This window comes from Botrytis cinerea, chromosome 6, assembly GCF_000143535.2.
Source record: "Botrytis cinerea B05.10 chromosome 6, complete sequence".
In the NCBI taxonomy this organism is placed as follows: domain Eukaryota; kingdom Fungi; phylum Ascomycota; class Leotiomycetes; order Helotiales; family Sclerotiniaceae; genus Botrytis; species Botrytis cinerea.
The window spans coordinates 461,479-481,850 of NC_037315.1; the positions used below are offsets into that span (position 1 = coordinate 461,479).

Below are 20,372 nucleotides of genomic sequence, written 5' to 3' on the forward strand. Positions count from 1 at the left end.
CTATTGTTAGAGCGGAGTCCAACCCCTCATTCATCGCATTGAAATCCAGACGTGCCCAAGAAGTGTTAGAAAATGGCAGCTGAGTCCTCGTCTAACCCAGCAGGCTGTAGGCCGTTGCCTTAATATCTCTCAATTATCCAATTTCTTCTCTGCTCCTCCTTCATGCTATTCATGAGCTCCAGCTCACCTCGTTTCATCGCAATATACGTGACTACCACAGCCTCACCAAGTATCTTATACATACCTTGATCGGTTTTGAGAGCGGCAAGTGCCTCCTCCAAATTACATGGCAACATATCTTCGATGTTGTAATCAGCTCTGTCTGCTTGGCTCAATTTAGCAGGGTTAATGCTGCAGTCAAGCCATGTCATCTTGTCTTCTGAAATAACGCCTTCTACACCTGCACCAATTATAGCTGCTAAAGCCAAGTAAACATTGGCAAGGCCATCCATACATCTTATCTCCCAGTGCGATCCGTTGATCTTGCGTAGAGCGGTTTCTCGATTTTCGGTTCCCCAAGCCACCCATGTACTGCCGGCCCAACCACCAGCTGCGAGCATACGATCATAGCTGGCAGGATTACCATATGTGAACGCTGTAATTGCGCGAAGATGTTTCAGTATCCCCGCATAGAAATGAGTATATATTTGTTCCTTCTGTCCTTCCGGAGTTGGTATGGATAGGTGAATGTGCGCTCCAGTGCCCAATTTGTTGGGGAGAGGTTTGGGGTGTAATGTTGCACGCCATCCATGAGTCTTTGCAACTGCGGCGACGATCTCTCGGGTCTGTAAAAGTATATCTGCAGCCTCAAGGGGTGCACATGCAGGTAGGACAAACTCGAACTGGCCAGTTGCTGATTCTGGATGCCATTGTTCGAGATCAATACCAGCATCAGAAAGTTTCTCCATTATCTCATCCATAACATTTATGACAGCAGGAGAAAGTGCATTACTAGACCCCCAACAATGTGAGTCCGCACCGGGAAGAGGAGCATAAGCGTGGGTATTGTCCTCGTTAAGTGTGCCTTTCATGAATATAACTTCAATTTCAAAGCCAACAAGAAATTCAAGACCGTGATTTTTCGCTTTGTTCACTACATTCCGAAGATTAGTTCGCGGGCATACATTAAGTGGCGAATTATCATAATTGCGAAGTTCTCCCTGTGCCGAAGCATATCCGTTATATGGACCAGCTCGTATAGAAGAGAAGACTGCGGTTAGAAGCCTAGACGAATCTCTGGGGGAACCCGAAGCAATCAGATGATCGTCTGGCGTGAGATTTAAACTACTATTAGTGATACCAATAGAAACACCAATCTTTTTATCGCACAAAAGATTACGGACATGTTTCATTGGTAAAATCCGTAATCGAGTAATGGAGCAGTAGTCGACAAATTGTACACGCAGAAATTTGATTCCCGGGTGCTGTGCCATGAATGATTCAAATATCTCAAGGTCTGATGAATTTTCTGAAACATCTTCATGGCTGGTGCTCCTGAACCCGTTGCTCCCGTTGATTCCATTGATCCCATTAGTTCCATTGGTTCCATTGATTTTATTAATGGTGCCGATGTTGTTTGTGTTGTAGACGTCGTTGGTACCGTTCACCCCATTGACCATACTAGTCCCATCTAATCCACTACCAACAGATTGATCAATAGCCTGTGTTTTTATCGACCTCAATTTCATCTGGAGGGCATAAAGCTCATTAGATGTGTTGAAGAATATATTTTCAACGACTTTGACTGCTTGTTGAATAGTTAATGCTTTCTTATTGACATATTCTACTAGTACCTGGAGACCGTCAGTATCATCGAATAATTGCCATGTTCCTAGTTGATGATGGAAAATCTTACTTTCTCAAAGGCCTGGCGAGATTGAATGCGTGCTAGTAAATACGTTTCTGGAAGATCATGCCCATCTGAGCTCCACACAATCTTCTCCGTGGGACAAAACTCCAGAAGGTCGCGAATAACACCTTCTTGGCCATCCTGGTTCATACAAGGAAACACACCAACATCAACATACACATTTGAGTGTACGGTAGCTAAGTATCCTGCTTCCTTTGTCCATGGACGACCAGAATAAACTAAAACGATTGGGACATTTGAATACTTGCGAATAAAGTCTTGTAGATGTGAAGGCGAAGAGCGAGTAAGAGGCGTTTCATCGTCGCCCAAAACAATGTGGAACTGAATTGGCTTCTTGTGGGAACTTTTGGATTGTTGGATGAGTCCAGCAGTCAAGTGAACGATCCAGGAGTTCAAAATTTGGCAATCGAACCCTTTGAAGCGACCATGACCCTCGGCCTCTTGCTTCCAGATACATTGCATCAAAGTCAATTTTACCATTTCGAGAGGACAGACCCAAGGGATATCAGGTCTTGTTCTATAACAGATGGCTGATATAAAGCCGACAACATCGATATCAGAAAGCGCGTCGTTTATACCCTTTTGAAGCTCCTCGACCACTGAGTCAAAGAATGTATCTTCAGAGATAGCGAGCAGATTGATGTTTCGATCCACTATGTCTGATGCAAGATTTTCGATTCTTACTATCTTTCTGCACTTGTCTATGACAGCCAAGATTAGCTGAGTGTTGTACAAGCAGATACGTACCGTCACGAGGTAACACAACATCTATACGAGAGCGGGGAAACATGAAGATACTTACTTTCTGTTAAGCCGTCATGCCAAAGAAAGTCGAACGCATTATTTTCCGTACTTGAGCAATCATCAAGGATGATTGTCTCGATTCCTTTCAGACACTGCTTTGTCCACACATAGCCTGGCTTTTCGTTTTCTTTTGCAATGGCTATCGAAATATCATTCCATGTTGGGGGACAATCGAGAATATCGGCAAGCTGATTTGTAGCTCGACTGTGTGCCGAAGTCGAATGAGCATCTCCATTGGCCTCAGTAGTAATGCCTAGTAGGGATTGTTTGGTCTTAGATGAAGGAATAAGGAGTGGGCGTCCCCGGCCATCAATGAATGGAGTGGTACGAATGGCACAAATAAGTCGCTCCATTATCAACGAGAGAGTATTATAAATTAGTTGATGAGTATTGAATGACTTCAATTGTTTGTAAATGTCTGAGAGTTTATGAATAAGGAGGGGGGAAATATATGAGTAAATTTTCCCCTCATTCCCCTCATGTTAATGAAGCCATGGCGTGTACTTCGGCGACGCCTTCGAAAGTCGGTCACCTATTTGGATGCGGGGAATAAGAAATTGTATGCTCCATTGCTAGACTTGCATGGCTGCAATGTAGAAACTTGCGAAAGGCGCATTATTGTATATGATTGTAGGTACTGATACGCAGCGAAAGTGCTCAGCTGGAGTGCAAAATGTGTTGGCATGTCTGACTGACACGAAGGCCGATCAAAATATGGGGATAGCTTCAATTTCAGAGAATTAGTAGGAGCAGATCACCTAGCACAACTCAAGCGACAAGAATCGATCAAGGTTGATTCCTTAGGCACTTATAATTGAATCATGCGCATGGCACGTGTCTGAGTAACTGTAGCCGTCCGAATTGGTCAAACCACTCGGACAGGCGAAACCTTTACTCGCTGAAATCATCCTCCTTACATGTTATCTAACCTTTTTTTCATCTCCCTGCCTTTTACCCTTCTTCTCACTCCCAACATTCGATTCGACGGATTCAAATGTCCTGTCCACAATGACACGGATAAATGGTTATTCAGCTCACGACAGGATGTGGAAACCCTTAGAAATCAGCAGCCTGCCAAGCAGGTGGCAGTCGTGTTGTCAATTCATAGTCTTGAACTTCCAATCATCTTTTCCTGGGAGACGAGCGTGCAATCAAAAGGAAATTCAGAGTTGTCAGAACTGCTGCGCTTAGAAGACGGTTTGGTACAGTGATGGATTCGATACACAAATGTGTTTCAGAATTTCTTTCCCGGATGTCATCAAGTTACATCCTGAAGATGATTGGTGTTTCTACAGTCTGCCCCAATGTGCAGACTGGCTTACCTGTCGATCATTCGCAAAACATGAGTGTCATCTTTGGTGACTGGACACGGCCCTCATTGTTCCCTCCGAAGAAGTTTGGCAATATGTCTTGATTCACTTGCACGCCGAAGTCGTCTCTATGGATCTTTCATTTCCATTCTTTTTCCGTCCTCTCGAGTTAATTCACACGAGAATGATTTATCCCTGTGAGAGCTGGGGATTGCTTCAACATTCGAGTCTTGGAAACTCCTTTAATGTTCATTAGTATGGTCTCAAATATGTGATGCTGAAAATCAAAGAACGCCATTTTGTTCGGGAGCCAAGATGCTTCGTTCTTGTCTACCCCAATCACGCATGTGCGACTATGGTATATATAAAGTGAGCATCATCACGATCATGACAAATCACATCTCATGGCCGCTTACTGAATACTTGAATGCTCTGGAACGATACATATGTCTACGATAGTCTCAAAAGCATCTATTTTTGGGCCAGGTACTAGATTAGTTCGGCATGACGCACCGGCCTTCGCCTGTCGTAGTCAATGACTCGGGAAGCATTGACATCATTGCAAATGATCAGAAGCATGAGGATAGATCATTCCGAATTGAGAGAGTGTTCCCTATCCGTATTGAAACAGATTCGGGTACAGATCGACCCTCGAAGTCTTAGTGAGCCTATTGATTAACAATTCACATAGTCACTGCCACAAAGCCTAATGGCTCTGTTATTGAGAAAAATCAAAACGTGTCAGACAATACGCCTTCTACAAATGTTCCCGTTGTAGGACCCGAGATTGAAGGGGCCATCAATCAAAGGCACCCGAAAGTAATTTTAGCAGAATCCTGCCAGCCATCATCGCCATCCCAACAGACTTTCATTGCGACTTCAATTCATCATTTGATTTCTGACAGTAAGCCCACTCCCAATTATGCCATTAACGAGGTTGTTCGTCGATGTGAGGATGAGCCAATTCAGATTCCCGGATCCATTCAAAGCTTCGGAGTATTGTTAGCTCTCGAGGAAAAAGATGACAGTCGGTTCTTGGTTCGAATCGCAAGTGAAAACTCTGAAAGCATTCTTGGCCGCCAGCCTGAAGATCTTTTCAAACTCTCTTGCTTCACCCAACTGCTCAGTCCAGTGTATGAATTGGACTTTAGGGCTCGAATTGAGTCCAGAAAGCTCTGGCATCAAAAAGAACATCTTAAAGCATATCCAGATATTTTTACCACGATGCTGGAGTCAGCTCCCCATATCCCTATGTACTGCGCTTTACATTTTCGTGAGGATGCTGGCTTGTTTATATGCGAGTTTGAAGCGAAGAATGATTTGATGACTGACGTTCCTCCGGAGAATTGGAATCTGCCTGGAGAACAGATCAATATTATTGATAATCAAGCGACGGAGGAGGAGCGAATCATATCGACTACAAAATATAGTGAGCCGTTTCGCACGATACAAAGGACCAAGAACAGGCTCGGCGAGATGGAAATGTTTCACCTCGGCTGTGAGGTTCAGGAGCAGCTAAATTCAGCCACTTCCATAGCATCTCTACTCGACATCGTTGTTGGTCTCGTCTTTGATTTGACTGGATTTCACAGGATTATGGCTTATCAGTTTGATGAAGACGACGCAGGGTTGGTTAGAGCAGAGTACATTGATGAGAGAGCGTCGTTGGACCTCTACCGTGGCCTCAAGTTTCCGAGCACTGACATCCCAGTTCAGGCTCGGCAGCTTTATGTGCTCAACAAAATAAGATTACTCTATGATCGAACGGAAAAGACAGCCAGACTTGTGTCTTCAACCGAGCAATACAATCCTAAAAGTCTCAACCTCTCATCGGCATATTTAAGAGCCATGTCACCCGTTCACATCAAATATCTGACAAACATGGGTGTGAGGGCTTCGTTCTCCATCTCCTTGATTGTAGAGGGCCGACTATGGGGCTTGATCTCTTGTCATGATTATGGCTTAGAAGGCAAGAGAGTTTCATTTCCAATGAGGGAGCTCTGCCGAAGTCTAGGTGATTGCACAAGCAACAACATTGAGAAATTAATCTACCTATCTCGGATACAAGCACGGCGGCATCTCGGAAAAGCACCTCCTAGAACTTCGCCATCGCAATATGTTGCTGCTTCATCCAGAGATCTATTGCAGATGTTTGAAGCAGATTTCGGGTTCTTGGCCATCAAAGATGAGGCAAGAACAATTGGGCGCTTGTATGCCTACAATGAAAGTATTTCTCTACTCCAATATATCCGCAAGAAATCGCATACATCTGTCTTCTGTACTCAAAATATTTCCGCCGACTGCACAGATATTCTATTTCCTGCGCACTTTGTTTTAATTTCGGGATTTCTTGTGATTCCATTGTCTCTGTCAGGGTCAGACTTTCTGGTGTTTTTTCGTAAGGGACAGCTAAAAGAGGTCAAGTGGGCCGGAAATCCAAATGAGAAGATATATAAGCCTGGCACACAATATCTTGAGCCAAGGGCAAGTTTCAAGAGATGGAGCCAGCATGTCATGGGTACTAGTCGAGAATGGACACGAGAACAAGGTTAGTCCATCCTACTATTCATTGATGGTGTCTAATATGGAATCTTTCAGTTGAGTCCGCAGGAGTTTTGAGTGCATTATATGGAAGGTTCATTGAAGTCTGGAGGCAAAAAGAGGCTATCGTACAACAAAACCGAATGACACGATTATTAATTCGGCAAGCTGGAGCTGAGGGTACGTATTCAAAATATGGGAGCATTTGGGTATTACTGATATCTTTAAGTTCGAAATCCCTTGAATGCTATAATTGGTTATCTCGAAATCGCACTTGAAGAGGTTCTCGACGACCAAGCCCGTCTTCACCTGGAGAAGTCTTTAGGTGCATCGAGGTCCCTTATCTTTGTTGTGAATGACCTTCTCAATTTGACAGAAGCAGAAGTAGAAGACCCTGAAATGTCCCATGATAATGTTGTCTTGGCTCAAATGATGAACGATGTCATCGACGATTTCGGTGATGAATGTCAAAAGAAGAGTCTAAATATCAGATTTGCCGAAAGTGTAGACATTCCTCCAATGGTAAAATGTGATGGCGTGCGTTTGAGACAGACAATCACGAATCTACTATCAAACACTGTGAAACATTCAACTGCTGGCGATGTGGTTGTTGGATTGAAAAACGTTGAGTCTGATGATGACAAGACTCGAGTCGAGATGTTCTTCACTGACAACGGTTCTGGATTCACCGAGTAAGTTTCCATATATGGAAGATATGATGTCCAACTTCCTCATATCGAGAAACTAATTCCCCATCTACCCAGACCTGAACTCGACGGCATATTCCAAGACTTCGAGAAAGTGCTCGACGATGACGACGATGTAGATGCTCCACCAAGTCTCGACGGAGAAAAGGCATCCATCGGTCTCGGTCTCGCCGTCGCAGCACGATTTGTCAGACTCAACGATGGCAAAATAGTAATCAACACCGAGCCCGGACACGGAACCACCGTCACTATCTCTATCCCGTTCCGAAAATCCAAAGGTGGACACCCCTTCGCTGCCAGGACTCCCCGCGAAGACGCTCCTGATCCATCTCTCAGTGCCCAGAGTCCCAACTCCGAAAATGGTATAAAATGCGATACCCCTGAAAGATTCCAGGTTCCTCCTCCCACGCCCCTCAAAGAACCCTTCACCACCTCCGCAGCCGAACTCATCGAATCCCCCGAATCAATACCCACACCCAGCACCTGCACATCACACCCCTCTCCCACTTCTTCTTCCTCTCACCCCCTCTCCACATCCCTCTCCGCCAAATCCGTAACCACCAACTCCGACTACCAACTCCAATACCCCTTCCCCACCATGAAACTCCCTCCCCAACCCGAAATCCGCAATCTCAATGTCCTCGTCGCGGAAGATAATCCACTCAATAGTCGATTATTGGAAGAGCGTCTGAGGAAAAGAGGTCATGTGGTTACGGTGACGATTAATGGTCAGGCATGTGCGGAGGCGGTGATGGCTACTCCTGATGGTTTCGATATCGTGTTGATGGATATACAGGTACGTATTATTCCTCCCATTTTCATTTCATTTCCATCCCATCCCATTCTCTCAACTCCTCCCCCTAATAAAACTAACCCCCCACCCTCCCCTCAGATGCCCATCCTCAACGGTTTCACCTCCACAACCCTAATCCGCAGCTTCACCACCAACACACTCCCCTCCCCCCGCGCATCCCTCTACGGTCGACTCCCCATAATCGCGGTATCAGCCTCCCTCGAAGAATCAAAAAGAGACGAGTACGTAACTCGTGGTTTCGACGGATGGATCCTCAAACCGATTGATTTTCAGACGTTGGAGGGGATGCTCGCGAGTGTAGAGGATGACGGGAGGAGAGAGAAATTGATGTATGGGAGGGAGGGCGTGAAGTGGAATAAAGGGGGGTGGTTGAGATTGAGGGGATGAGAGTAGAGAGTTGAGGGGTAGCCGCGTGTGGAAATCAAAAATTGAATTGGGGGTTGGGAAAGGACTCTAATATTTTAAACTGTGAATTTGGTTGAGTGTCAGAATTGTGAGGTTCAAGAGGAATTGGCGAAGAAATTTGGGTTTCCGAATAGTGTGCAAACACTGGCAAAGTTGATCTCTTTCTTTTTCTTTTTTCTTCTTTTTTCTTTTTTTCTTTCCTTCTCCATCTCTCTCTCTTTATTATGTCGTTTTTATACTGGTCATTCTTATAGGTGATAATCTAAGCAGAGAACGCATTGATAACCTCAAATCGATGTATGAAAATATAAATAGGTCTAACTCACCATCAACTATGGGGTCTGAACAAGATGACTTTTGTGATGTCGAGATTCAGTATTATCTGTGAAAATCAAGTGAAAATTGTTGTCATTAATATTTCTTGCTCTTCTGGCTTAGATAGTGCAATAGAAACAGCCGATGCCGATTTAATACCGAACGCCAAATGCATTCCCATTGATCCAACTCCACCCCATCGCTCAAATGCCTATACGCAGTCAAAGATTCGAAACTCAAAATTCAAACCAAAAACTCCTAAAGTTTAACCTTTCCCCCATTCAATTCATTCCACTCCTTTTCACCAAACTTCACATATTCATCCCCTCTCAACCACCACATCTGATCGCCGCTCTCGTCTATTGCATTTGGATCCACCCCCTGTTTCCGAATCACATGTTTAACCATCTTCACCGTCCCCGTAATTTCCATCTCCTCTCCCTCTTTTTTGACTCTCAAAAACACTGGTACCGCATAACTCGGTAGTGACTTTTTCGCATGGACCGCCAAATCCTTCATAACATTCGGAGTGTGATCTTTTAGGATAACAGCCGCACATCCTACTCGACCATCATGATGGGGCAGGGAAACTCCATAGACATTTGCTTCCTGGATGGCCGGATGAGTAGACAGCGCTTCTGCGACTTCATTTGTTGATACATTTTCTGATTTCCAACGAAACGTGTCACCGATTCGATCATTGAAGTAGACATTTTCACCATTTTCCCATGTCATAATATCGCCTGTTCGAAACCATGCATCGCCCTTTTCGAAAACGTCTCGTAACACTTTACTATCGGAGGCGCTTTGGTTGTTGAAATATCCTTGATACCCTGAATTTATATCGGCGGGATCAAGCTTATACAACATTTCTCCTGGGGCTCCATATGGTACTTTGGTGCAAAATCCGGTACTTTTCGATCGATAAGGTTGTTCCGTTTCAACGTCCAATTCGACCACAGCCCATCCTTTCCTCAATACAAGCCAGTAAATGAACCCGTTACGTCCTACTGCGCCCCTGCTAAATTCGTTATTAGAATAATTCCAGCCAGCTCCTGCACCCTCAGTAGCGGAGTAAAATTCGGCGATAGTTTTGATGTCAAATCGTTCCTTAAATTTGTTCCATACATCAGGTCTTAAGCCATTACCAAACGCCATTCTAACGTTATTTTTCTTGTCTATGTTCTCGCCCGTCACCGGATCATGTTGAGGAGGTGCAGATAAGAGGTAGCGACAGACCTCCCCGACATATTGAATAACATTCGCGTTTGATTCTCGAACTTCCTTCCAGAATGTTTTTGTGGAAAACTTTCTGCCGATACATATCGTTGCACCCATGTTCAGAGCTGCTAAGACAGCAAGAACACTAGCAGCAGAATGGTACATAGGCATACACTAACAGAAATTAGTATTTCGAAATACAAAAAAGGAACAAACGCACAGTATACAAGACATCAGGTCGTCCGTATCCACTCCATTTTGGCATGATAGTCGAGCCAAAGTTTGCCTTCCCCCAAGCAAGGACTGCAGGTTTAGGTAAACCTGTAGTACCACTGGTGTATATCAACATTCCGATCATTGATTTTGTTTGCTTAGATCTAGTAGAATCCGACTCTCGAATGCCTTCAGTGGAAATGATAGCAGCTTCTACATCGGAAGTGAGAATTTGGAAAGAGATATCCGGAAGTTCATCCCGAACTTCCTGCGTCAACTTCTCTTCGACCATTGGATCCACGATACATAACCTTGCAGTGGAGACTTTGACACAATGGGCTAATGCTTTGCCCGTCAAGTTGTAATTAATGAAGGCTGGTTTGGCACCTATACTCCATAATCCAAACCATAGAAAGAAATAATTATCTGAATTGGTGAAATCCATAGCAACAATTTCCTCCGGCTTGACATTATGGGTATTCTTCAGCCATGTTCCATACTTCAAAACTATATCGTACGTCTCCTTGAATGTCCATTTCTTGCCTTCGAATATGATGAATGTATCGTTTGCGAAGTTTCCTTTCGCATGCTCTTCGAGTATATAAAACATATTGAGACGATCATCTTTTTCTCTTTTGCTAGTGAAGGAATATGCTTTTAATGCAGCACCCAATAATTGATAATCGTAGCTCAAGGAAAGTTTCGCATTGGCGTATGCTAACCCAGCCAAAGCTGCTGGAGCTGCTAAAGCCAATGGAACTATTGAATTGTTAGTATTTCGAACTCATTCTGTTGGCCGGAGCGATGTAAACTGACTTGGCATTTTGATAACAATGTAGTAAAAGTATTTCCAGTTGTCAAATGAACACCTAAAGAGCTCTGTGAAAATACGGTATCTGGTAGTCAATTGACCTTTGCCTGCTATATTCAAGAGACAGTCCCGCTTTCAAGTGAGAATAAAACAGCAAATACTGTTAGAATTGGTTGCGCAGATAAGGGATCCGATGTTCATGCAGTTATAAAATCCCAAATTCGTTGATTCAAAGGGTGGATTCAAGGCGAAAAAGATGTTTTGGATGGAAAAAGAGACGACAGCAGGTAAGATAGGTAAGAAAGACTGTACCTCAAACCCTTACCGTACAGGTATTAATATGGCTGAAGTCTGGGTAATATGCATGCGTACATCTCGCCGATGGACCCTTTTGGGGGGGGGTTCATTCCTCAGATGGTAACGTATGCCTCGGCACGGAGGTGACTTCCTCGCATAGTATGGCTTGTTCTGAGCCATTATACTCGGAATACAATAACGAATAAGCCACCGGTGATGCGAAAGAGGTTCCATATCCGACCAGTTTTTTCAGTGCAGAGTCAGGATTCAAGGGACATTAAACCTTTTGAGGGGAATGCACAGTCTTTTCCTCATCTTAGTACCAATCATAGCCATGCGAGCCATGCCACAAATTGGCAATTTATGCGATTCATGTGGAGTTCTCGGATGGATATCTTCTCCGTTGTAACGTGCCTTGATTCGTTTGTATGGCTGCAGTCTTCGTGTGCGATGTATGGACGGATGGCATTCGGCCTCGTACGACAACTGAAGGGATAAAGACTGTCGGTGGTGGATGCACTGATTGATGCTCATGTATTTGGTTGGATGAGTGCAAGCCTGCTTATGATCAATCAACGGTTTTTTTTTGGATCTTCGCGGATCCTTTCCCAACGAGGTTTGACATATGACGGAAACTCCCTTGGATACTAGAATGGTAGGGGTGGCGGGGCACGTGATAGGGGTAGGTTCTAGTATTTTGGTGTGTGCTGGTCCCCGCTATTAGAGAAGACCGCAGCTTTAACCTTATCGGGCTCAAGCGTCAAACAAAGTGGAAGCTCAGCCTTGTCAATTAGCTTCAGCCTTGTCATTTCCTTCCACCTCTCCAGCCTTCTCATCGCTAAAACCTGCTGGTCGCAAATAGCGGCCCATCCAAACACAGCTCGGAACTTCCACGATATCAATACATGCCGTGTGGATCTACTTATTATCAACATAACAAATGGACATCCAAACTTCATAATGTCATTATCAACAAATGAACCTGCATCCTCAGGTCCGACAGAAACTACAGTTGAAGATGTGAAAATCTTTAATGATAAGCCACCCGAAAACGCGGTGGCAGCAGTAAAGAAAAGAAAGGAACCACCTCCTGAGAAGCCCGAGAATGCTCGCATGCGAATCCAGGTTCTGATTTCATTCTGGGCTATCATATTATTACTTGGTGTGCCAATATGGTGGAGAACGACGACAATTTATAGAGCGCCTTTGCCTTTAGATCAAATGACCGATTGGGCCGAAGGAAGAGTATGTCAATGTCATATCCATGAATAGCTCAGACTAATTGAAGAATCTAGGCATGCCGTCCAGTATTTCCACTCACAATTTCAATAGAAGCCGAATCATTACAAGAAAATGAAGCTCAGAATCTTCTACGAACTACACAACATGCTTTGGATGATTTAAACGATTTCTCCGCACATCATTTACGATTACAACTTTCCCCGCCCAACAATGCTTCCGCGACTACGAATGGGTTTTCATATGGGGGCATGGGAGAGGAGGTTGCTTTGACTATTAGACTTTTGCCTGGAGCAGCATCGCAAGCGAATTTACAAGCATATGCGCCCATTTTAGATATACACTATCCTCCAAATCAGATCCCTTCGAGCTCGTCATCATCATCATCGTTAGCCACGTACATTGCGAATACCTTGAGGGGCGTGTTTGCCGAAGAACAAGCTATGATCGCATACCTACTTTCTACCAGTTCCGCCCCACCAGAGAGAAGTCCAAAAGCGTTGGCGCCAGAAGTGGCAGATACTCTAGCCAAATGGACAACGCGTTCATTAAAATACTCTGGAACTTATCACTTAACCTTCTCCCTCTTTACTCCAACGGCCACCCCCTCATCTTGGGATATCGAAGCTGCGCTAGAAGAACACATGAAACCATTACTCGAAAGCTTCACTTCAATCAGCAATTTCACAATCGATACCCAAGTCCAACTATACGCCACCCCTGGTGTTAGCGGAAATGTCCTACGAAAAGAAGATCTGAGTGGCTTCATCAATGCCGCCGAATGGCCTCTAAGTCCCAGTATTGGCGGCGCTCCAACAATTAATTTCATTCTCTATGCAGGCGATATGGAAGTCGAAGGGGGTGGAAAGAGCTGGTTGATCCCTCAATGGGGTGGCGTAGTAATTCAATCCGACATCTCAGATCTACGCCCCGCAATGCTTACTTTTTCCACTCAACTAATGTCCCTAATGGGGGCCCCCGAAACCGGATCTCTTCCTCTACGCTTAATGACACTAGTGCGCGTGCGTAGCGCAGGTCTTCTTCTGAAAGCAAGCGGGACACTAGGAAGTTTAGCGCGATTAAGTAAAGCGCTCCCCTCGATTAGTATACCGGAATCCGTGCAAGATGGCGTCTATACAACTATCGAACATTTGAGAAAAGCATGTGATGGTTTAGGAGGTAATGTCGGATTAGTTCATGCACGTATTGCGGAAGAGGCGGCAGAAAAGGCATTTTTCGAAAAGAGTATGGTGGGCCAAGTGTATTTTCCGGATGAACATAAAGTAGCGGTTTACATGCCATTGTTGGGACCTGTGGGTGTACCGCTAGTCATGAATGTGTTGAAGGAAATTAAAGCATGGAGAAAGAGGAGTAGAATGGCTAGCTAATTGACATTAATCATAGTTTGCTAGTCGCTTTTGAAAGATAATGATGTAATGAATTCTCAAAGAATCTTTTCCCTTTACTATGTCTTTTCGTGTCATACTATGCTATTCTTCACACAGAATCTCGAATCTCAAAACTCGATTTCGTCTCTCCAAATCCCCATATCTCCATTCCATTCCCTACAATAATCGCTTTCGCCCCGTTCCCATCATCCCCAGGAATCAAACCCACATCCCCAATATCACTCACCGCCGTAAACTCATCCCCTACCATCTCGATATCTATCGGGCATGTTTCCCCTTTTTCTTTTTCGGCTGTTGATGTAGATGTAAAAGAAGAAGCAATCGCAACCCGCCACGTCTTAACCCGCTGATCAGTGCTGGAAGATACGATATACATATCCGTTTCCTTTTTCTTTTTCTTTTTCTTCTCGTCCTCGTCGTCTGCGCTATCTATAATATCTGTAGAACGGAGACGAGGCTGAGAATGAGAATGAGAATGAGGCATAAACACCAATCCCGTAACAGCAGCCGCGTGCGCATTGGGGACGAGTATTTTCATCGGGTTCTGGAAAGAAGAGGACTTCAAACCCAGGCCCGAAGGTTCCGAAATCGGATACAGCGTCACGCCGATTGCGTTATCGTCGCCGCCGGTGATGATTACGAGATATGGAGCGGTAGTAGCGGAAGCGGGGGTGTATTTGAACGCGAGGGTTTTGATGGCGTTTTGATGGATTTTGGTGTGTGAGATGAGGATGGGGGTGGAAGTTTGTGGGGGTGAGATTGAGGAGGGGGCTTCTGCGGGATTTTGGGATTGGGCTTGGGAATTGGGGGAGAAGGGGAGAGGGGCCCTCCAGATACAGAGACTTCCGTCGGTAGCCGCGGTTAGGAAAGTGAGCTCTGAGTGGGAAATCTGTAGATGCGCTATTTGCATTAAACATGCAGATGTATATTGACCCCTAACCAGTAACTTCCATCCACTGATCCTTGAGTAAAGATAAGTGCGCATGGTTGAGTCCGAATAGGCAAGCGTGATGATCATTTCTTCGTACTCGCTCCCGGGAATATCAGACACGTCGAAAGACATGATGCGTAGATCCTGTTCGGCAGTGGGATCAGGACAAGAAGCTTCGCATATGACTCCGAGACCGAAGCCAGGAATTGATTGGATGCGCCAGATGTAGAATTCTTCGACGCCACCGCTGCTGAAGAGGTAGTGTGAGTTGTGCCAGTGAAGGTGCTGGAGACCTGCCGTGTGTTTTTGGATTGTGGAGAGGCAATTGAGGGAGTGTGAATCAAAGCTTTGATTCGTGTTTTGTGTATTTTTGTTCTCGTAGCGCCAGATTCTGATATTGGTATCTTCAGCACCGGTTGCTATCATTTGGGGAGAGCCCCCTATAGCACAAGTCTTGATTTCTCGCCCGTGGCCGCCTGGTTTAATGGTGCGATGAGAAGGAACTTTTTGGGAATGAAGAAAGAGTTGTGATGCTTTTGTGTATATCAAGTGACCACTACCACCACCTTGAGTCCCCTCAAAGGGAGAATATGCGTGAGCTCGATGTGCACCTCCGCAGTCGATACGCATAATCTCAGATTGTCTCGTCTCATTCCATACGATAAGACTCTTACTTTTGAAGCCATATAGAATTAAATCAGAACCTTGAAACCAACAAGCTTCAATCATGGGTCCAAATGGTGGTGCAGCAGAGTGTACACATGAAATCTTTGGCGCAGCTTCATTGTTGTATGAAAATATGGCATATAACCCGTCTCGACTAGTGATTGCGAAGTAGCTTGTGGTTTGCTTAGAATCGGTCCTGGGAACAGCAACAATGGAAGTAATAGCATCCTTCTTACCAAGCGAGTTCCAGGTATTCATAGTGTTGGTGTTGGTGTCGTGTACCGCGATTTTACCTTCTCTAGAGCCAATGACGAGATGGTCGTTACATGTACCAGCACCTGTGACTATGAATTTCGGGGGTAATGAGAGAGTCCTTCTGTCAATAAGAGGTTGTGAGACGGAAGATTCCAGATTGAAAGAGAATATTGTCAGTTCTTGGGTTCCCAATAGTGTGACTAATAATTCAACTGATTGGTTATCATTTGCTGGGACAATAAACACATCAGATGGTTTTCGTTCGACTTGCCCTATTTGAACGATGGGCAGTCCTGGTTGATACAAGAATATTTTCCCGTTTGTACCCGCCAAGCAACATAATCCCAGAGTTGAGTTGCCCTTCAAAATAGAATAAGATCTAAGATCTTGAGCACTGGATTCGGGTAGAGACAGCTCTTTGAAATTGACCGAATTTCCAACAGTAGCCTTGAGAATTCTTCCGAATGTTGTCGTGATCAGGAAATCATTTTCAGATACAAATGCATACCGATTGAAGGCATCTTTGGGCGCCTTCTTGTTTTTCTTCGATACGACGGATTCTTGATCCTGTTCCTCCTTGTAACAGGATTCCGTAGAATTGAGAGACTTTAAAACATCTTCGAGCTCAAAAGCTACCGAGTAATATGAACCTTCAATAGGATTGTCCGTTGCAGAGTCGGCATCCTTGCCTAACGCATCAATTTGAATTGGATTTGGCTTTGTCTCTTCTTCAAAACAATATGTTGAGATTTTTCCATCTGCTCCACCAGTGACGAGCAAATTTTGACTGTTTTCTATTTGAGTAATAGCTGCTGACCAAATATGCTTTCCGGTATGAAATGCAAAAGTTTTGATGTGTGTTAACTTAGCAAGATCGTTTAAACTAGGTTTAGAAACATCAAATTCTGAAATATCAGAGGTTTTGCCCCCATTTTGAAGCTCACTCCCAAGTTCAAGTGTCCATTGTTGAGCTGTTGAATCTTCTCCGAAAGAAAGAATGGTGATTGGTGAGGTGCCAAATGTTGAAATATTAGGAAAGTGAAATTTGACACCCCATATACGAGATGCATGGCCCATAGTTACCGCAATACATCGGTTGAAGCCATTAGAGTCCTGTTGAGGTTTTGCTTTCTCTCCGAAACCTGTCTCTCTTGGCAGTAAGTCGGCAGCTAACTTCATAGCATCTGCATCATTTTGTGAGTCTTCCGCAAGATTCCATATTCGTATTGTACGATCATCGCTACAGCTCGCTAGCAATCGTGTGGTCTTTCCATCATGGCCCATGATCGGTGGAGATATATCGACCCCAAAAATGGAACCCTCGTGACCAGTGAAAACAAAGAGGGCTTCATTGTGAAATTTAGAGTTATCTTCGGCAGCAACACATTTCCAAACAATGACCTCGCCGAAGATAGTTCCTGCTGCAACTATAACAGTATCCTGATTCTCGCAAACGAGACTCGCAGAGTACAACATAGATCGCGAAGAAGGTTGTAGTTGGCGTAATATCGTTGTCCTGTTTTCCTTTGATAGTGTTGCTTGAACCATTGCATTGTGAGCAGTAACCATGACACAGCCATCGTTTTCCCAAGGACAAAATGCAACACTGAGAACCCAGTCACTGGCTGATGTCGCAGTTTCCGTGATACTAGTCACATGTTGAGATATGATCTCTTCAATTTGAGATTTGCGGATCAAGGTCAAACATTGACCGCCCCAAATAACTACCTGCAAATCGTCTTTGGAATCATTGTTCAATTCTCTAATAATGATACCATGAATTGCCTGTGAGTCAAAGACTCTACATTGGCCAATCTGACTGGAAGTTTTGGCATCATATATCTTGAGAAAAGAACCTTCAGCTGCAAGAATCAACAGTTTACCAGTAGAAGTATGGTAAAATTCCAATGCCAAAATTGGGCTCAATGAGTGGTTATGCTATATTGAAGCAGGTGAGCTAGTGTTCATGTCGAATTTTGGTATATTGAAGCTGTTGCTGACCTTGAAAGAAGACATTGATACTGACAGATTTTGATCAATATCTGCATGTTTATGTAAGTAGTTTGATATCAGAAGTATTCAAGACAAAATACCATGACTGTCGTGCATTCATTCCAGTTGATCACTCTCGAGACAGAGGGGTAGTTTTGCGAAATTTCTCCAAAATTCTGCCACAATGGCGGTGAGGTGTTTGTTACTTAGCAAAAGGTATACGAGACGAGTTTCTTTCCTCATCCATTTGTCATAGAACAAGCACAAATTCTTACCGACTGAGAATAGAAATACTATATGGATTTGATACTTGATAGTTCAAGTAATTATTGTCTGAGATCAAGACAGTGGGTTTTTGGTGAGCTCTTAAAATGAAACTTTCAACATTCATTATTGATTCACGCTTCTTGTGCTATTGGGGATTTTTCTTAAATAAACACCCCCTATTTGCTCAATGTGCCTATCTAGTATAGGCTAGTTTCATTCTCCTTCTGATTTTTACTCCGAGAACTCGCTATCATGCTACGCCTTCTCTCCTCTTCTCTTCTTTTCTACCCACCAACAAGTAAGGTAGAACAGCTAGTGTAGAACGTTCCACAATGTACACAGTCTTCGACTGCATACGAAAACTCTCAGCTGCTCTCCCATCCATCTCCTCATTCCTATCTCCTCATTCCTATCTCCTCATTCCTATTTACTTATTCGTGCTCCGTTCTTTTGATATGGCCTCTCGATGATGCTTTCATAAATCCTTTTGAGTGTGTCACATGATAATTTCTCGGTACCCAAAGAGAACTCTTCAATTATCTTGTCTCGATATACATCTCGTTGAGATCCCTTACAATCTTTTGGGTCCGCATTTTCAAAGGCTGACATGATCTTTCTGATTTCTGGCCAGTTGGTTATCCCGGAAGCGATTGGTCGGCACGTACATCGTCGGATCGTCAATCCAATGCTGTGTTTTACTGAAGGCTCCATTTTTGTTTCGCCCAATGGTCCTCCATGTTCAGTTGCTTGATGCTTACCACCTGCGTTATCATTCATCCTTTCTTGGCTTCTATCAAGGGCCTTTTGATACAACTTGCGGGTAGAGATACGAGTGAGGACAAAAGTCGAGGCGGCAGTGGAGACTATTCCTAGTCCGGACCACAGGATGACAGCGTGTTGTCTGATTAGATTAGACATTTTGGTTTTGAGAAGAAACACAGGAAATTTTCACAGCTATCTGTCATCTTAAATCTGTTTTTGCTCTTGTCCTGCAAGTTAATGAGAGGATTTGCAGAACAAGGCACATATTTCCTGAAAATTCGACCTTCGGACAGTGACTAGTACACACCGGAGACCCTACGAGTAGAAGCTTCTGTTGGAGAAGTAAGTAATAATAGATCAGTCTCTTCAAATTTTCAGATCCTCAAATTCATTGTCCAATTTTGAGTTTTCTTTCAGCAGCTCAACTTGTTTAAATCTATCTGGCAGTAATCTCTTATAACTTTGAGTCTTTATGTGCCCCCTCAAAAAGCCATCCGCTTGTAGGCAAGTATAATGATACCTTGGGAGCTACTCAACTCTATAGTACAACAGGTATTTGATTGTCACTGATAGATTATACTCCTCTCAATTCTCGTTGATGCCAGCACTTTTGGTACCGGAAATATATATACAAGAAATAACTCTTTCAAATACAGATCCTCTCCCTGCTTTTCTTTTTGGAGAATAAAATACCGATGATCAATCCTCACTCTTGATATACTATTCCTGTTGGTACGAGAAGGATACGGAAGACGTAGCACCCACGAATTGCGTAGGTCCTGTATGTCTAATTCTATTCTGTCTAAAGAGCTAGCTATGCACAGAGAATAGAGGGTCTTATATAGACCTATTAAAAGAGCTAGTCTCTTTCGCGTTCGCTTAGAGTTTTACTACAATAGCCATTGATTTAAAGTTGTTCACTTCGTTCACACAATTTCGTCAACTTCATCTGTACGGCTCGCGAATGGGTTACTGCCATGACAAAAGCAAATCGTGTCAAGGAAATCGGGCAGTAGTGTCACATGGGATCAGGTGAAGACAACAGGCTGCGATCCCTCAAGGAGATATTTGGAAATAACGTATCAACATGAGTGTAGTGGATTATCATTGAGAGTATCCGACCATAACTAAAAACACTCAACAAACATCTAGTCCGCCCACTAATAACTCTTCAATAAACTCACATGCAGTTCAACCTCAGTGTCCTCATCTCCCTTTTCTCCCCTAAAATCTTTTTCCTCAAACACCCAAATCTATAGTAAAATCGAACATCATCTTAGATTTCCATTCTCACATGCATCCAAAATCATCTTCATATAACAACACACAAGATCAAACTCATTGTTTCTAGAATATGATGGATATAATGAGAATATTATATTAAAACACCAGCCAGAAATTGAAGAGCCCAAGAAATCCGAACAATCTAACAGCAGAAAGATTAGTACCACTCCCCATGCAAATCCGAACAATCTCAAAATATGATATACATACCACACATGCAAATATAGATATAGCAAGGAAAATACTACAAACAGAAGTA

At 43.8% G+C, this 20,372-nt stretch overlaps 6 protein-coding genes across 6 annotated transcripts; 2 read left to right on the top strand and 4 right to left on the bottom strand.

The window, feature by feature from the left end:
• Positions 1-4: 4 nt before the first annotated feature.
• On the bottom strand, positions 5-3,425 carry BcfluG. Its single transcript, XM_001560223.2, has 3 exons — positions 2,673-3,425; positions 1,856-2,571; positions 5-1,793 (listed from the first exon to the last, which is right to left on the bottom strand). The coding sequence occupies exons 1-3, from the start codon at positions 3,025-3,027 to the stop codon at positions 120-122; spliced, it is 2,745 nt and encodes a 914-aa protein (XP_001560273.1). The 5' UTR covers positions 3,028-3,425; the 3' UTR covers positions 5-119.
• Positions 3,426-3,555: 130 nt separating this feature from the next.
• Positions 3,556-8,779, top strand: Bcphy3. Its single transcript, XM_024693334.1, has 6 exons — positions 3,556-4,621; positions 4,676-6,532; positions 6,583-6,705; positions 6,755-7,217; positions 7,290-8,028; positions 8,125-8,779. The coding sequence occupies exons 1-6, from the start codon at positions 4,489-4,491 to the stop codon at positions 8,431-8,433; spliced, it is 3,624 nt and encodes a 1,207-aa protein (XP_024549120.1). The 5' UTR covers positions 3,556-4,488; the 3' UTR covers positions 8,434-8,779.
• Positions 8,780-8,809: 30 nt separating this feature from the next.
• BCIN_06g01300 (hypothetical protein) lies at positions 8,810-11,400 on the bottom strand. The gene is made up of 3 exons (XM_001560226.2): positions 11,017-11,400; positions 10,208-10,959; positions 8,810-10,161 (listed from the first exon to the last, which is right to left on the bottom strand). Exons 1-3 carry the CDS (start codon positions 11,021-11,023, stop codon positions 9,025-9,027), a joined length of 1,896 nt encoding a protein of 631 aa, XP_001560276.1. The 5' UTR covers positions 11,024-11,400; the 3' UTR covers positions 8,810-9,024.
• Positions 11,401-12,171: 771 nt separating this feature from the next.
• Positions 12,172-13,975, top strand: Bcgpi17. The gene is made up of 2 exons (XM_001560227.2): positions 12,172-12,553; positions 12,604-13,975. Exons 1-2 carry the CDS (start codon positions 12,269-12,271, stop codon positions 13,933-13,935), a joined length of 1,617 nt encoding a protein of 538 aa, XP_001560277.1. The 5' UTR covers positions 12,172-12,268; the 3' UTR covers positions 13,936-13,975.
• Positions 13,976-13,979: 4 nt separating this feature from the next.
• On the bottom strand, positions 13,980-17,924 carry Bcrtt10. The gene is made up of 2 exons (XM_024693335.1): positions 17,810-17,924; positions 13,980-17,746 (listed from the first exon to the last, which is right to left on the bottom strand). Exons 1-2 carry the CDS (start codon positions 17,822-17,824, stop codon positions 14,045-14,047), a joined length of 3,717 nt encoding a protein of 1,238 aa, XP_024549121.1. The 5' UTR covers positions 17,825-17,924; the 3' UTR covers positions 13,980-14,044.
• A 428-nt stretch (positions 17,925-18,352) lies between these two features.
• Positions 18,353-19,310, bottom strand: BCIN_06g01330 (hypothetical protein). The gene has a single exon (XM_001560229.2). The coding sequence runs from the start codon at positions 18,983-18,985 to the stop codon at positions 18,491-18,493; it is 495 nt and encodes a 164-aa protein (XP_001560279.1). The 5' UTR covers positions 18,986-19,310; the 3' UTR covers positions 18,353-18,490.
• Between the last annotated feature and the right edge of the window lie 1,062 nt (positions 19,311-20,372).